General features: G+C 40.2%; 1 protein-coding gene across 2 annotated transcripts in view; it reads right to left on the minus strand.

Moving 5' to 3' along the window:
* The window catches only part of TMEM135 (transmembrane protein 135), a 159,646-nt gene that overhangs the window by 121,333 nt on the left and 19,399 nt on the right, over window positions 1-18,914 (minus strand). For both annotated transcript variants that reach the window (XR_015949735.1, XM_035116527.3), the window contains exon 4: window positions 8,696-8,729. Coding sequence is in view for 1 of the 2 variants with exons in the window: in XM_035116527.3 (XP_034972418.1) it covers window positions 8,696-8,729 (34 nt within the window). In the remaining variant the exon portion in view is untranslated. The remainder of the gene's footprint in view (window positions 1-8,695; window positions 8,730-18,914) is intronic.

Below are 18,914 nucleotides of genomic sequence, written 5' to 3' on the forward strand. Positions count from 1 at the left end.
TGGGGAAATATTTTCCAAAGTTTAAAAGGTGAAGCAACCTCAAAGTGAAAACTTCTTGACTATTCTATTATTTTAAGTTTATGGGGAACATTTAATGCATTTGGACTTTCACTCAATTACATTTTCCAAGAATATTTGGTGGGAGGGGAAGAGAACCCCTTTGCTGCACATTACACATTTTCTCAACAAGCTGACTCGCTTTACAGCAAGGATTAAAAACTGGACACTCTTAAGCAGTCTATGAAATGTAGACTCTCTTATGCAGTTATCCTACATGCAATACCATTACTCCTCTCCTGTGAGGTGATTTTGGGACGGGGTGCTCAAATACCTTCTCAAATACTTAAATCCACGTGATGCAAAGGTCACTGCAAAGATGCAAGTCAGCCAGAAACTTCGAAATAGCTCAGATAGCTTCTGTACATAAGCAAACAGAGTTTTGAACTGGCCTCTTAACTTTTCAAGTAATTCTCTTCCCTAACTTACCTAGCTGCCCAGCATACTTCGCATGTCTAAGATTTAGCCCTTCCGGGGAACAAAGTTAGTTTGAACAGCTACAGGAAGAAGATTGGGCAAGACGAAAAGATCCATCTATATGACAGATCATTCCAGGTATAGATATTTTGACTTTTTTTCTATTTAAATCAGTAATTTTCTCTCAACAGTTTTCTTTTCTTTTTGCCCCTTAAGTAATCAACTTGGGGGATTTTCTTTTCCTTTGGCTTTTAGCAACACCAATCCTGTCTGCAAAGTGACCTGCTTTCCATCAAGATTGACATTTACAAGCTTTCCTAGAGTGTACCTTCCTCCACTTTCTTCCATTAATCAAGACATAAGGAGCATATCACAGAGACATGATTCCACCTCCCCCATATGCCAACTCAGGGGCTGTGTTTGTTATCTGCCTTGGTTCCAGCACACTCAAGTTCCATTTAAATCTTTCACTCTGCCATTTCTACCAAGCACCTAGCTGTCCATTTCCCAAACCTCTGACAACTTTCCCCTGAATTAAAGTTGTTTGTTTATTGATCAGGGGAGATAAATATTGCCTTTGTAGTAGCATATGGGAGATTGGAAATTCAACAAAACAGATGTATGTACACAAACACACTGCTAATCCAAATAGAAGGCTAGGACCTTAGCAGGTTGCATAGCTCAAAGACAAATGATGACAGAATCAGCACATTTCTTCTGCTTCATGGCTGAACTTGAGCCTGTCACCACAGCATAGCACAGAAAAAATATGCAGCTATAATTGCTCAGAATTAAACTCCAATGTGCTAACAATGAACATGCATATTGAAAAGATCTGATTTGAGTTGCATTTGCAGTTACATAATAATTGCATTCAGAGTCAAAATTCTACACAGATACTGATAGGGCTGGGCTGGGCTGGGGCAAATAATGAAGCTTAATGCAGACCAGGCAGAAACTTCCAAATTGCAGCCTAGTCTTAATCTGGTATTCCATTTTTCTGTTATGAAAATGGAAGTGTCAGTGGCAGAAAGGATGTGCAGGGAGAGAGTCTTTGTACTGACCACCTCCAGCGCAAGGATCCTTCAGAAGCAAGTTGCTGCCAGGAACGTTATGTACAGGTGTATTTCGATGCATTGAATAGAATGGAAGTTTGTGAGTCATGGCGGTGGGGAGAGCATGTGTACAAATTCAACAGGGCTTTGTTTGTTTGTTTTGTTGCTATTTTGTTAATGTTGTTAATATTGTTTTATAGATATGAATGCTGTAGTCCTTTGTGAATCCTATAATAAGATTTTTGGTGTAACTGTGATGTTTAGCTTACAGTATTTGTTAGTTGCTTTGTTAATAGTGTTACATAGATGGCAATTATTTTATTTGTGATTTGTGATTGTTTTGCTGGTTATTTGTTAAGTATTCCATACGATTTATGCTGTACTCATAATGTTCCATTATGTTGTTTTTATCTTTTGTTTGTAAGCAGCTGTGGGATTTGATTAAAAGGCAGCATAGAAATAGAATAATAAAAAAGTCAGTTTTTATTGTTTTATTATTTAGTAAATGTCTATGTCGCCCTTCATCCGAAGATCACAGGACTGTTTGCTTGATCAGGGTGTAGGTGACTGGTCCTGGATGGAGTTTTCCACCAAGGTCAGGAGCATAGCACAGAAGTGCTCCTAGATTCAGCACTGTCCTGGGACCAGGTAAGAGCTGCTCTGATCCATTCGTAACAGACAAGGCTGCTACAGGACCATTCTCAACATACAATTTAGTAGGATGGACAATGCAGACGTGAAGTGCTTTACTCCTTCAATAAGTCACTATTTGAGAGGGCCGATCTTACATGTCAGGCATTTGCATGATTTTTCTAGTCCTTACATGATTTTTCTAGTCCTTACATGATTTTTCTAGTCCTTCCCCAACACATCTCAAGTTTGTACACTGCAGAAAAATATAAATGCTGAAGTGCATTCCCATATCAAGCTTCTAAAGCATTTCTTGGGAGAGTTGTAAAAAGGCCACAAAGAGATGCTTTATCTGGTTCCTGCCAGAATTTCTGGGCTGAAGTGACAGATGAGATTTCCTGGGGCTAACATGCCATGGCCAATTAGCCATGTCAATCCACAAGTATGCCAGCTGCCAGGATCTAATATTATTAGTGCATGATTTTAAAAAGTGAAGACATCAGCAATGTTAAGAGTTCACATAACTCCTAATTTTAAAACTTGCCTCAAAAAGATTTATTGAGGTGGCAGCAACAGCGACCTTAGATTTCAGCTTTTAAGAAGTCAATATGAGTACTCTCCATTTCCTTTAACCTGATTATATAATGCACTGTTAATCAAATTAGCTTCTATTACAAGCCTTAAAAAATCTGAATTATCATGTATCTTTTGCTTATGTTTCATATAACTTTCTTATTTTCAGGGTATCAGTTCATAGCAGTATTGTCTTTGCTACAGCCCAAACTGCTTATTCCACAAAATATGAGATGCTTAATATATACACGGCTAAGCAATGAGGGCATCCATTTCAAAGGGTAGAAATGCATTTTTGCAAAGTGTACTGAGCACTTTCAAGCTAACGCAAAACATGCTTGTTCTGTGATTGCTTTAAAACATGTGCATTTCATTTTAAAACAAGAATCTCAGTATTGTTGAAAGTTCGACTAACTTCCTTACAAAGTCACCAAAACAAGCTGAAGTCATAGAGAGCAGAGATGGTTTTTCCCACCAGTTGCTTACATGAAGTGTAGTTCTAGAACAAACAGAGAAGGCTGACATACCAATAGCAAATCCCTTTAAGCCTACACAAAGCCCACCTACCACTTTCAGGAGGGGGGGGGCTGATTTATTGTTAAGACACTAAGTAAGTCCTGGAAGTTCCTAAATTCTCAGAAGTCTGCTACATAGTAACTCAGTGTGGCTGCCCCTGTTCTGTGTAATGGCATTCCTGCCACGATACTAGATGAGCCTGCTTACCTGCACTTTCTGGAAATGACTGAACACATTTTTTGTTCTGCTGGGCTTTCCCAGCTGGATAAATGGATCTTTCTCATAAGTGTTCATTTGTTCGGGTTTTTAAATCTTCTTGTTAATGTAGTTGCTGTTTTTTTGTATTTTTAACCTTTTTAAATGATCTTGTATGCAAATCTCCTTGAGACACTGATTTAGAAGGCAATTAATAAATCAATGGTAATAAAGTCAGATAAAAAGCATTTTATCTTTTTCTTTGCTTACATCACTTCCAAGGCTGTTTTAGCATTCCTGAAACTGTTCATTAAAATGGACTACAATTTCACTGAAATATACTGCGTATCACTTGGAACATCTTTAGTCTCTTCCCGTGCAAAGCACACTCCTACGTGGTTATTGCGGTATATTGAGACATAATTATAGAGCTGATACATACTTAAAGAACCACGCTCTCAAAGCTACACAGATCGCTGTTTCCTGGAACCTAATGGCGAAACACCCCTACATGTGCCAACTGTGATATAGGTGAGAGCCTTCTCCATACTCATACTCGGTAACACCTTACTGTTGGTAAAAAAAACCCAACCCTGGTTTCTTTGAAAGCTGTTCTGCAGCAGTTTGATTATTTCTGCATTGACTGTTTTCTTGAAATCTTGTAGCAAATTTTTATGTTCTATGTACGGTAGTTGTGGCTATGGTTTTGCAATTACAATGGAACCTCGGTTTATGAACACCTCGGTTTACGAATTTTTGGTTTACGAACGCCGCAGACCCATCTGGAACGGATTAATTCACTTTCCATTACTTTCAATGGGAAAGTTCGCTTCAGTTTATGAATGCTTCAGTTTATGAACAGACTTCCGGAACCAATCACACCCATGCTTCAGGTTGAGTACTCCGCGGACCCGTCTGGAATGGATTAATCCACTTTCCATTACTTTCAATGGGAAAGTTCGCTTCAGTTTATGAACGCTTCAATTTAAGTACTCCGCGGACCGTCTGGAACGGATTAATCCACTTTCCATTACTTTCAATGGGAAAGTTCACTTCAGTTTATGAATGCTTCCGTTTATGAACAGACTTCCGGAACCGAGGTACCACTGTAGATCTTAAAGTGTGTTTTTTATTTTAAAAAATTGTTTTGGATGCCCTAGGTGGCAGATAATCATGTACTTAAGTTTTAAAATAAAGGAAGTTCTGAAGAACATTAGTAGTCACACTGTCTTCAAAAAAGTCAACAGATAATTCCACCAGCCAAAGCAGGATTCATTACCTAAGTTCAACCAATCCTCAAACAGCATGTTACCTATTTCTGTACCATTTTCTAAAAAGCCATGGAAAATATGCATGTGACTTTCAAACAAAAATCTATTAGAACGATAGAAGGCAGAATTTGAGTATACACGAGAAAGTGTTTTGAACACCAAAAATATTCTAATATAGAGACTTCTACCCTGCTGATTTGAATTGAGTAGCAATAATGAGTGTAATTCCGGTTCACTACCACAAATCTTTCTTTTTCTTTGTCCCATAATGGTATGAGTGTTCTCCAACAGCAATTACTCACAAGTGGGGAGGGAGGATACTCGTCTGCAACATTTTATGGTCTTCATACAGCTCAAAGGGACACAATGCATCAGTTTATTAGTATTATAGCACAAGGGTTTAACCATGCTCCACTTTTTGCTTTCTTCTACATATGTAGCATGTAATAATTATAATACATTTATTATATTTATAGCCAGCCCATCTGGCTGGGTTTCCCCAGCATACCTAAAAACATGATAAAAACATTAAGCATTAAAAAACCTCCTGGTACAGGGCTGCTTTCAGATGTCTTCTAAAAGTTGTGTAGTTCTTTATCTCAACATCTGAAGGGTGGGTGTTCCACAGGGAGGGTGCCACTACCGAAAAGGCCCTCTGCCTGGTTCCCTGTTAACTTTGCTTCTCGCAGTGAGGGAGCCAGCAGAAGGCCCTTGGAGGAGGACCTCAGTGTCCGGGCTGAATGATGGGGGTGGAGATGCTCCTTCAGGTATACTGGGCTGAGGCTGTTTGGGGCTTTAAAGGTCAGCACCAACACTTTGAATTATACTAGGAAACATACTGGGAACCAGTGAAGATTCTTTAGGACCAGTGTTATATGTTCCCGGCAGCGACTCCCAGTCACCAGTCTAGCTGCCGCATTCTAGATTAGTTGTGGTTTCCAAGTCACCTTCAAAGGTGGCTTTTATGCTTTATTTCTTGCAAAATGAGTTGCATTTCCACACAATAATACTAAAACATTTTGGGCACTCTTTACATCAGGTGTATTCAGACCTAGCAGCAAGCCATGGTTTAGTCTTTTGTGCATGAGCATCAATAATCCTTGGGCTCACAAACCCCTTCTTCCCTACTTATGCCTCACCTTGTATAGTACAGCCTTCTAACTTCCCTCATCCATGACTATTAGCCAGGAATCATCATTGGGGATGATGAAGTTGTAATCCAAAAACATCAGGGATTGAAGTTGTGGGGGACTGCTATGGCTAATTCTATCTACGGTAATTTATATAGCAGACTTCTTCAAAAATTAAATAACCCATTGGCCTTGTTTGGACATAACGGTAACCCACAATTTAGCATTATGAGCATTGGTTTTCCAGTTTTTCTTCCAGTGCTCAACAGAGGAGAGGGGATGCACTCGAGGCCAAGGCCCATGCAGATATAGTACCAAACTATGGCACAGAGGTATGCCTGAACTGGGCCAATATCTTAGGAAAAGGAAAGGGGGGGGTGAGAGTAAGGAAAGCCACCACTGCTACTGTTTCAGTAACCTTAGTTCCCCCCTATGATTGCTACTCAGAAAACAATCTCTTTAGAATCTTTTATCATTTTATTTTTACTTCATTCCTCTAAGTGGAAAGAAAACTTTGGTAAGTAATGGTTTGAAGCTTGGGGGGAAAGCTGGAAGTTTCAAACGACAGCATTAGAGAAATAAGAACCAAAAAGGTAATACTGGGTTTCATAACTACCCATTTTTAATTGTTCCATTCCCTTTAGTTGCAAGTTCTCCAAGGACACACATTATTTTATAATTTTTATTGCTTTCTTTGCAACTTAATTATTCTACTCAGTACTGCAATCACCATGTGAAGCTTTCTGAATTACTCCCACTCCTGCCACTCGTTTTTCCTTCTGTTTAAGTGCCTAGAATTTTACACAGCTTTATGCGATTCTTCTAGCTCCAAAGCACTTTATTCAAATGGAGAACATTTTGCCAACTTGTCATCTACTGTGCCTTTTACTTTCAAGGAATCTAAGAGGGATCTTATTTACAGTCCTCTCCTACCTTATTATCCAGAAATAACTGTAGTGATCACGTTTCACTTTCTCCCTCCAGCTGGAATCCTGGGGTTCGCTTTGATCCCAATATATCTTTAGAGGGATCGTTTTATATATACACGTTACCAATACACCCCTTTTACCATCTTAGAAATGTCTTGCCTTCAACATGTGCAATCCAAAATAGATCTGGAAAGACTTGTGCATGTTTGTTGAGCCTCCAGGACCAGCTACTATCATTCTCGGTTCCTTGGTATTACAGAAATGTTGATTCATTGATTGCAACTGGTTCAGATTCTGTAGCCCACATTCTCAGCTACATAAGGTCTCATATTACTTTATGTGAATTCTTTTTTTATTTTTTACACTAACTTCCAGAGAGATCAATTATTATGTTATTCAACTTGCATGTCACAAATAAAGCCTATGGTGCTGTACAACATCTGCATTCATCTGTCTTAGTGTTTGGGTACTGTTAAATTCAAATTTTCAGAACCGCAATGTACCCAAGACTACAAGATCACCCATGTCAGTTCAGTGGTGACAACCTCAATTTTAGTTCAGTATCTGGAATCCTGGTGTCTATGTTCACTTGACAATACCAGGGCTCAACAGGAAGTCCACATTAGCAATATAATTCCTTCGGACATATTTATTCTTGTGACAATAGAGAGCAGAACTTAAAAATTAAGAATCAAAGTTCTGATATTTTAAAAAAGCCAACCTTACATCATATTATTTGCAATGCAGATATCAACCAAGTATATGGAACAATAACAGATGAAAAATAATATATACCACTTGTGAAATCCTAAGCAATCTTCCCAATTGAACCTGTCATAGTTAGAGATAGTTGGAGATCTATAAAAGTCCTTTTTGGTAATCTTTTACCTTAAGGCAGTTCACTGAAGACTCCCCCCTTGTGATCTTAATTTGACCATGAATAGCCTACACACATCTAGAAGAATGTTAAATGACACAAGCATGCAGAAGACAGCTAAATAAATTATTTCTTATTCACAACTGCCTTATGAAATTTGTATTCCCAGTGCTCTGATGCTAAAGGTGCTTTTTATTTTTAAAAATCTGTAAAATAATAGTCTACTTTGATAATTCTATTCTTGCTCATATATATATAGTACCTATCCTAATACTAGAATTAGTTATCCATACACCTCAAGGAAATAATTCTCTCTACTACCATGGAATTAAAATAAATAATTTTAATTAGAATTAAAAATATGGTAGTTATTGCCACCATAGGTCCATAAACACAGGAATCACAGCTTACCAAGTATGTATTTCTAAACTCCCCATCATTTGGTTAAGAAACAATCTGGTTGTGGCCTGGAAATATGATCAAATTATTCCTCTCTATAGACCTTCACAGCACAACTTTGCTTTGCTTTATTAATAGGCAGCTGTGTTATTGTATTACTGGAGCAAGCATGGTATAATTTCCTTGATGAATCTGAGAGACTCCAGAGAAGCATATCAAGAAGGTAGCATCAAAAGAACACTGAAGAATGACACACTTTGAATTGTGATTGTATTTATTTTCAAAAAAATTCAATACAGAAAGCTGATGATGGAAAGTAAAAAAGTCACATTAAACACACTGTTCAGAATAAGTACCCACTTGACATAAAATTTAATATTTACATATGCAAGTACAATACGCAAGAGAATTTATCTGGAAGAAAAATAGTTTACCCATTTGCCTACAATATTAGAAGTAAATAGAACATATTTTCCACTTCACCATCTAGCTAAGAACCTTCAGGATCTCTGAATTAGTTGGTGAAATCTAGGTACTGACTGAGCCAGTAAATTATGTATCACATTTAAGGGAAACTCGTCTTAATAACAGCTTCCAAAATGATTCCATTTTAATACGTAGATGAAATGTTAAGAGTATTACTTACCAAATTTGCCATGTAAATTGTAAGCAGCCCTCTCCTAGAGACAGAAACCAAAACATAGAATTATTAAGCCATACTGAGCTTAACTGCTGATTTATTGCACACAAAAAAACCCAGAAGTTCACTTTAAGTCTACGGAAAAATTCTACCCCTGCCTGAAACCCCAGAGAGCCAGTCAGCATAGATAATGGTGAGAATGATGAACCAATGGTCCAACTCATTGGCTTAGCACAAATGTGCTGGCTTCCAATGAGAAGATTGGTCCTCCCAAGGGGGACCCCACACCCACTTTGCTCCTCCCGTCCTTTTTAGCTCAGTGCAGCATGATCCTTGACCATTATCTGTGGCCAATGTTTCGCCTTTGGTTAAAGATTGTGGTTAAGGATGAGAGCTCCTCACCAGGATCCCAGGTTCAGATGGCAGGCAAAGCCAAGCCTTGCTTTAGCTGCCATCTTGCCCTGATCTAAAACCTGGGAAGGAAAAAGTGGGGTGGCTTACAATGACTTGTGAACCAAAGCCGGTATAGGACAACTTCCTATGTTCCTACACACTCAGCAGCCAGAGGGCTGAAAACACCAGCTCTGCTTTAGAACTCATTCACACTAGTGTTTTGCTTTGGTGTTTATCCCACACTGGTTGTTAGTTTGAAAGAGGTGATTTGTCATTACATTTGCATTTCTACGGTAATAGCTCCTTGTTCACTACAGAGTTCAGAGGCTGTGTTTGAACTGTCCATCTACTGCATTTGTATCTTTATCCTTCCTCTAAGGCAGGCATGGCCAAACTCAGCCCTCCAGATGTTTTGGGACTACAATTCCCATAATCCCTGGCCACTGGTCCTGTCAGCTAGGGATGATGGGAGTTGTAGGCCAACAACATCTGGAGGGCCAAGTTTGGCCATGCCTGCTCTAAGGCAACATGGTGCCATCAGGATGTTATGGACTAAAACCCATTGGTCATGCTATCTGAGGCTGACAGTAGCTGGAACTTCTAAGTTCAGAGGTGTGTAAGATGCACAATTTCCCCGCTTATCAGTGAAGTAGTTTAAGGTGCAAGATAGTGATTGAACCTGTGTGAGGATTTGAACCCAGCTCTCCCCAGTCCAAATACCACACTGGTCATAGGTCTCAGACACTACATACAAAGACCCCCAGATTCCAACTCAAGCTTTGATCTTCAATAAACTAGATCTGATCTCTTGTTGATGCTATGAGAACTGCTGCTTCAGCTCTATTCAACTTTCCATGATCCAGTTACAGATGTTGTAACTTTATTTCACAATAGCTCTATCTAGTAATACTCTCAGCATATGTGCACATGTAGCATGCACATGAATTTATACTCAGTGCTCCCTAGTAGAGTTATACCAGGTATATGGTTTAATGCAGGAATAAGCAAACTCAGCCCTCCAGATGTTTTAGGACTACAACTTCCATCATCCCTAGCTAACAGGACCAGTGGTCAGGGATGATGGGAATTGTAGTCCCAAAACATCTGGAGAACCGAGTTTGCCTATGCCTGGTTTAATGTTCAGCTCCTTGCCTGAAGCAAGTAGAAACTTCCCTCCCAATGAATCATCTGGAATTGCTCAAAAGGGCAAGTGAAAATGCTGCTGTCGCTCCGCCTGGAATAGAGGTGAATGCCTGGGTGAGCCAGGAAGAGGACAGGATGCCACTGCAACCCTTCCCTTCCCTGACCATGGGACCATCTGCTGCCATCAACAGAAGCAATGCTTACCTTCCCCCCACCCCCACCCCCGTGCTGCTTCGCCCAAATGTCATGCTGAGCCAAGCAACACCATACTGTACCTTGGTAGCTTTTGACTTTATCTTGTTTTAAGATCTTTCAATTAAAATAAAATACGTTTGGCAATATTTCAATAATCATTTTGCATTCTACAGGGGCAAATCCCTGTATTTATTTGGCTTAAACTGGAGACGTGAGTTAACATCAGCATTATTTTCTGACCATAAATGTGATAGCATAAAACTATTCATAGCTGTTTTTCTTCAGCAGGTAGAATCTGATCCGCAAATACAGACCTTTTTATATAAAAAGTAAAACATACCACTTAACCTGTACAGCTAAATCCAATACACATAATCCAAACCCATAATCAAATCAAGAAATCACCAATTTTCCTTCCAAACAGCTGCGTAACACCTATTACCAAACACTGAAAATCCTACAATTCCAGATCTAGAACTAAGATGGGGATGGAAGGGAAGTCTGAAATAACAAAGCATTACAGTTGATGTTTAGGTTATGCTTAATCACTCACACCCACCTATTTCCTACTTTCAGCAGAAGTCTGACAGTGAAATACCAGTGCAAAAGTTCACTTAAAACCAACAAGAACAGCTAAGCTTTCATAATAATACAGAGAATGCAAAACACAGACTTAAGCAGTGACTTTTCAATATAAAAAGAACCCAAACATAAGTTGTTATGAAAGCAAATACCTATCATGACACATGGTTTATAGTGTCCTGTACAGTCACCATTTCAGACCTCCAAAATGCCTTTGAGTAAAGTAGACTCAAAAATAGAATACAGCAGGAGAGCTGTCTAAGACCAATATTCACTTGAACACGCACACACAGAAAGCCTGATCAAAATGGCCAATGCTAAAGAATAAGCACAAGATCTATTCTACAAAACATTCCAAAATTGTTTTAAGTAATCTGGAGTTGGGGGAGGGAGGCAGAAAAAATACTTGTGCTGTAGCTTAAGCATATTATCAGTCAATTTTGCACTACTAGAAAAAGACATATTTATAAACGAAAATGTTGCATGCATGTAGCAACCATTTTGCATGGGGGTTCCCATCCAGGTCCCCACATGCATTTAGCCCACCCTGTTCTGCCCTCTTTCGGGTCCAAATGGACCTGCGCGTTGGCAGTCACATGTTAACTGGACACACGCACTGCTTGTACTTTAATGTATCCACTAGTGCTATTAGCATTTTCTTTGTTGTTTAGTCGTTTAGTCGTGTCCGACTCTTCGTGACCCGATGGACCAGAGCACGCCAGGCATTCCTGTCTTCCACTGCCTCCCGCAGTTTGGTCAAACTCATGTTGGTAGCTTCGAGAACACTGTCCAACCATCTCGTCCTCTGTCTTCCCCTTCTCCTTGTGCCCTCAATCTTTCCCAGCATCGGGGTCTTTTCCAAGGAGTCTTCTCTTCTCATGAGGTGGCCAAAGTACTGGAGCCTCAGCTTCAGGATTTGTCCTTCCAGTGAGCACTCAGGGCTGATTTCCTTAAGAATGGATAGTGTCGCGGTCACCCTGACCTGCACAGCACCCCCGGACGTTTTATGGTCTATTGATGACTGCGCCAACGACAAAATAAATATCTGCTGTCACTTAATAAGCACTTCAGACCAGGATAGTGTGAAAGTAAAAATATGTTGCTTTATTGTTCATACATAAGCGTAATGGTTTCAGTATTAGTCTTAGAATGTTCCAAATTACAGATGTTTCCTATACCGGCCTATTACCTCTAATTTATAACTATTACCGGCCTATTACTGCTAAAGACAACTAACTGTATTCGTAAATGAGCACACAAACTCTCTATCCTGTCTGATTAATAACCCACACCATCTATGCTTCACCTCAATATTTAAAATCAGCTCTCTCGCTACTAATAACCAACCGACTAACTCCAACCAACTACCTCAACTAACTGACCACCAACTGACTCTCTGACTCCAGGGGTGGGGTTTTTATACTCTGCCAGAGCCCACCCCCTTGGGTTCTAACAGTTCTGTTTTATTTAACCCTTAGTAACCTGGCTTAACGTTTAGGCCAGGGGTTCCCAACAAAATTTTCTTGAGGACCCCTCATCGAGCCGCTATTGTGACAAGGACCCCCATTAATTCCTAATCCTAAAATTAAAAAGTGAGAGCCAAATTAAGAGTCTTTTTATATTTTATATTTATACGTTTTTTACAGTTGCTTGAACATCAAACGCATTTTCTTCCTCTTCATCTGTAGGCCTTTGTCCTTTTAACGAACCACTTTTTAACCAACGGTCCATTTTTAACTACGCGAACTGTAGCTTCCGCGAAAAACAACACTTTGTTTACAAACACTACTGATTTGCAAAGAGGCAGCGTGCGCCAGGGAGGAGGGAGGGGAATGGAGAAGACAGGGTACCTGCGCAGTAGCGCACAAATGAAGCAGACGTGCGCAAAGCATCTTGGGGAGGTGAGCGTTAGTAGAATGCGCGCGCTGCCTCTTTGCAAAACAGTAGTGTTTGTAAACGGCATACAGCAGAACTACTGCCTCTATCTAATTCTAGTTTTGCTCTAGACTCTGCTCATGCAGGAAGTGGCCAAAACAAAAAATCTGTTATCATACAAAATATATTTAATATATTTTTTATTCTAATAGCATCCTGCGGACCCCTCTGGCATAGCTTGCGGACCCCTGGGGGTCCCCGGACCACCTGTTGGGAACCACTGGTTTAGGCTGATCGCCACAGATAGGTATTAGCATTTTCTACTAATGTCTATTTGATTATCTGGATTCAGATACAATGATTTTACAGTGACCAAAACTTCGTTGGGGGAAAGTTTACTAAACTGTCAATCTTATTTTATAGATGGGCAATTTGTTTGTTTATTTTGTCAGCTTGCTGTTATGTGATTCTCTATTTAAATGTTAATTGGTTTGTTACCTAGCAGAGGTGTGATTATTTAGTTCTGCTGCATGCTGTCATTCATGACTCTGCCAGCCCTAATAGGCCCATGAAGCGCCTTCCAACTCTATGAGATTCTATGAAAATGTATTATAAGTGCAGCTTATAGCTACCTTAAAATTAAAGCAAGTGACCTGTAACATCAAAAGATCGACGACTAATTAAACTAACCAAGACCGCAATCTTCCAGGAACATCCTCTCTTCAAGCCCTAATGAAGAAAGATTGATCATTATGTGCTGCTATAACATTTGACTCATATGCATTTCTCAAGGCGGCATTTCAAACAGTGGCATGGGTGCCTATCCATCTTTCTTTGCTAATATGCAAAGGGGCAAGGCTATGCACCACAAGATTAAAGGAACTATATATGGCACAAAATCCTAATGAATACACTGACTCGCTCTTATGCAAAAAAAAGAAAATGCTAGTGAATAGTGCCATGTCTTAAGGATGCATGTTAATTCACGAGAAAAGGTGGTCACAAAGCTTAATTTGAAATTTAAAACACTTTATGAATGCAGATCTGGAATGGAGATGAACTCCAGCCAAAAACATTAATTGAAGTAATGTGTGAAATAACAATCTCATACATTTTTCAAAATAAAACTTGGATGCCTTCTAACTGGAAAGTAGTTGATACTGTGCCTATGTTTATAAAAAAGGAAAAAACAGAAGAACTAAGCCCTCTGTTGATTTGACCTCAAGAAAAACTGCAGAACAAATATTTATGGAGGCAAGAATTCAAAAATATGGAAGGAAATAACAAGTAGGTGGTTCGTGTTCACCAAAAGCTGATTGTGTCAAACTAATTTAAAAAGATAACTAGTTTACTGGCGTAGAGCATGACAATTGACAAAGTTAGCTCACCTGCTTGAGAGTTTACTACTATTTACCAGACTACGTAGCACCATTCATGGGGCACACTTCACTTGCTCCCATGCACGCCTAAGGATATGTGACATGGGACAAACAAAAGGAGACCCAATGTACAATGCAGCTTGCCATAGGGAAGACAACTCTTGACATGCCTCCCAATAGCCTGTAGAAGCCTTTTCCACATTGACATGGGTTTCTTTTCCTCCAAAATCTCTCAAGATACAGTGGTACCTCGATTTACAAACACAATTGGTTCCGGAAGTCTGTACTTAACCTGAAGCGTACTTAACCTGAAGCGAACTTTCCCATTGAAAGCAATGGAAAGTGGATTAATCCGTTCCAGACAGGTCCGCGGAGTACTTAAACTGAAAATACTCAAACCGAGGCGTACTTAAACCGAGGTATGACTGTAGACAGATGCCAAGAGAACCCATAGGATGGAAAGAAACCCATAACAGCAATTAGAAAAGCCATGTAATTTTTTGAACTCTGGAAGTTTGACACTTAAACGTTGGGTAGATGTGTATCCTAACCAGGGGTTGGAAACTTTCATGGAGAATAAGGCTATTAATGGCTACCAGCCATGATGGCTGGGTACTACTTCCACTTTGGACCTTGTTTTCAAAACTGAGCAGAAAGAGGGTGATCTGAAGGTGTGGATATTGGCAGCAGTCCCTTGTCATGGCCAGATCACTTCCTGTTGAGATTTAGTCTTTCGGCACCTTTTCCCCTCTGCAGAGGCCGGGGTACTATTATGGTCTGCCCTCAGAGGCTGATGGATCCAATGGGTTTTCCGATGGCTCTGGGATGCTTTCCCGCTAATATGACTGGCACGCCTGTCAAAGCCCTGGCTGACCTCTAGAACATCCGAATGGCTTGGGTCAATGGCATGATGGCCCCTGAGTGCATTCTCCTGCTTTGTGGAGCCTGTTTGGCTCCCTGCTATACTCTAGAGCAGAACTTTCCAGACTTTTTATGTTGGTGAGACACTTTTTAAACATACATCATTTTGTGACACAGTAATTCAGTTTTACTAGCAAACCAGAGGTTAAACTAACCCCTTTCCAGTCCCGGGAGGAGCATGGGGAGCGTCTGCATCACACACCTACACAATGCAGCCAACACACTTGAGGATAAAATTGCTTGCATCCACCAGGACATGGGTAGGCAAACTACGGCCCGCGGGCTGGATCAGGCCCAACTGCCTTCTGGATCCGGCCCGCGGACGGTCCGGGAATTGCCACATGGATCGCACACATGTTCTTTCCCTCTCCCTCACACGGCAACAGTGGCAGCGCCTCCTCCCTCCCTCCTCCTGGCTTCTCCCACTCTGCCTAGAGAAGGAAGAGGGCTTGGCTTTGTTGGTGCCAGCAGTGGCAGTGCTCAAGCGGCCACCATTTTAAGCAGCCCCTCTCTGGAGCCCTGCCGCTCGCAAGACACAGGTAAGCAGCCACCGGGGCTCGTGGTGCTCTTGCATCATTTTTTCCCTTCAAAATATAGTCCGGCCCCCCACAAGGTCTGAGGGACAGTGGACCGGCCCCCTGCTGAAAATGTTTGCTGACCCCTGCACCAGGACCTTCACTGTTACAGCAGATGACTCTCAAGAGGTGTCCAGAGCACTAGTCCTGTTATGCTGGATGAGTTTTAGCTAGTAAGGCTCAAGGATGTGGACAAGGTTCTTGGATCGGTCAGGGCAACCTGACCCTTGCCCCTCTTGGCTGATAAAAACTAGCAGGATTGGGATAGCTGGCTGGGCCAGGGGGGTGATAAATTCCTCCTTGCGAGAGGGAGTGTTCTCTGCCTGTTTGAAGGTGGCAGTGCTGAAACCACTCCTCAAAAACCTTTCCTGGGCTGTTCTTATGTTCTTACTACATCAGTAACAAATATTTCCAGGGTAGCTAACAATAACAAAAAATCAAAATACTTGCTAATGCTGCACTCTGGTGATGTTCACAGTTGTTTTTTAAGCAAGGAATTTAACTGGATTTTAATTTGATCATAAACTATGCAACACTGAAATATCATTCAAAACAAATTTAAAATTGACATGGTTTTTACAGAGCACTCTGGACCTTGAGCGGAAGAGATCCCTTCCAACGGATGCATTTATATTTGAACAAATGAGTATAAGAATCTAACAAAGGAGATAAAAGGTTATTTGAGGAAGGTCAGAAACCAAATAGGCATGAACCAACCTAATAAATATGAGGAAACAACTAATCTTCCCCCTCCACTTTTACAACAACACCGAAGAGTTCAAATACTTGGAAGATGAGACAATAAAACTCCTACATATCTAGTACAGGAGCATTCATCTAAAAATTCCCAGGACATTTTTGGAAACTGCTTCGGTGGTCAAAGCCTTTCTGCACTTTTGTGCAAACTGAGTGGGAGAGTTTCAAAGGCAAGCAAAATTCATGGTAAGCTCCCAAAGCTTAATTTTCACTGAAGTGCAGGCATCCATCATTTTTGCCCCTAGAAAGAAAAAGGAGGGGAAGCAAGCACAATTTCAAAGACTTAGCATTGGCTCTGCAGCCCATTCAAAGGAAGAGCTTTTGACTCTACTGTACTTTTCCAGTTTGGTATTTGGTTCACTTTTTGCCAGGATCACAATGTCATTTTCCCACCTCCACAGCTATATGACAGCATAACTTCAATGACAGCTACAATCCCCAAGACACTGAAGACTAACTACTCAGGATATTCCCTAAGGCTAAGCCATTAAAAGCTTGGCTATTTTCCCCCTAAAAGAAGCCTATAATTTTCCACTGCGAAATGAGTTGTGTATCTGAATAGCTCATCCAGATTTACATATTATGGGACATATCTTCTGCCGCTAGTATTTATGAAGAAGGATAAATATCTGACACAAAATACCTATTCTGTGACCATAATTCCTTCATGTTTTTGAAATTTCACACATTGGCCAAGATTTCTCTTTTATTATTAAATACGATATTCTTACAGATTTCTCCTATTTTCATCTGTTTTGAGAATACTGTTTCACTAGTTTTAATGATTTATTCTTTTTACACCGCTAAATATTTTAAATATTACATGATTCAGACATGTTTTAAAATAAGTACTTTGCAAAAAAAATTCTATACAGCCAACATTAAGGAAAAAAACATGGCAATGATCTGCATCAAAACAAAAAAAAATACATTAGCAAAATAAAAAGAAAATAAATCACTAATCATAAGATCATATTTTATTTTTATTGTTGCGAAACAAATTAAGTTATTTGATCGTACAAAATATAATGGCAAACTGAAGAATGTTTGCCTATGAATTGTTCCCTCTCCCCTAAAGATATAACACATGATATAATTTGAAGCATTTCTCCAGTGTTCAGGGTTTGAAATTAGCAGAGTGCCAGGCGCATTTTGCACCTAAAGATTCTCCATTTGCGAGCACCTCAAAAAGCCTGGGTGCAATTTTTTACACCTGGCTGACACTCAAGGTTTACTGAAATGTATGTGCTTTGAAGCCCCGAAATATATGTTAAGGATAGACAATATGTTAAGGAGTTTAACAATAAAGAATAGTGTTTCAAAAACTGAAGTACGGTACCAATAACAATTTCCGCTAAAAATGTGATATTAACAATGTGTCACTTACGTGACATGCTTATCAAAATAATAGAAAAAAAGTGTTGCCAATCCACACAGTGGCGACTAGACAGTCTGTTTTGGCACCCACAACCCAGGTCCCCGAAGCCATTCGGCTCCTAGCTTTTCTATCCCAGTTTCTAACACTGCTGTTGTGCCAAATTTTTAACTATCTTGAGATCAGAACTGTATTTCCTTGTATTACCCCATACATAGGCGTACCCACCACGGGGCAGGGGGGCAGCTGCCCCCCAAGCTGGCCCAGACCTCTCCGCTGCGCACGGGAGAGCCCAGTGAGTGACGACGAGCGGCTTTCTCTCTGAGGCGGAGCAGTAGCGCAACTTGCAGCCAGCCACCCAGTACACCAAGAAGCAGCAGCAGCAGGAGGAGGATCTCATCTTTAATGTTCTAAATATATTAATTTTACCTAAGTCTACTTTACAAACTTAATCTATAAATGTTCTCCTTAGAACATGTTCTCCTTAGAACAGTGTTTACTCATGTATTGTTCAAAACATTGCCATTCTAGCCTTAGTTTCTGATTTGTCTGGCATCTTATGGCTGCTGTTAATTTTGCCATTTTGAGTCCTACCTCTGTCTTCAAAACCCCTGCCCTTCTATTAAAGTTATGCTTGGGGGAGATGGCAAAACACACACACACACACACACACACACACACACACACGGTATTATGCTTCAGTCGGAGAAAGGAGGGGAAATAACCTGTCTTCTATCAAAACAAGACAGGAGGACATATTGGCCTTTCAGAAATCATATTCTCAGAAGCCCTGGTGGTTTATTGGTTTCAGACTTACATTTCTATTAAAATGAAGAGGTTTGACTGATTTGTACACCTTGCTTAATGCCCACCACAGTTGCTGCTTGCCAAAGAATTTCAAGACTGGTTGCAAAACTCATTTCGTACACAAAAAAGCTCATATCAAGCAGGCAGAAAGCTTGAAAGGCTGCTCTTGCATCTTTTTAGGAAAGTGTAAGTCACAATACACAGCAGAGAGTTAACTTATTTTA

Source organism: Zootoca vivipara, chromosome 4 (assembly GCF_965207765.1).
Source record: "Zootoca vivipara chromosome 4, rZooViv2.hap1.1, whole genome shotgun sequence".
NCBI lineage: Eukaryota > Metazoa > Chordata > Lepidosauria > Squamata > Lacertidae > Zootoca > Zootoca vivipara.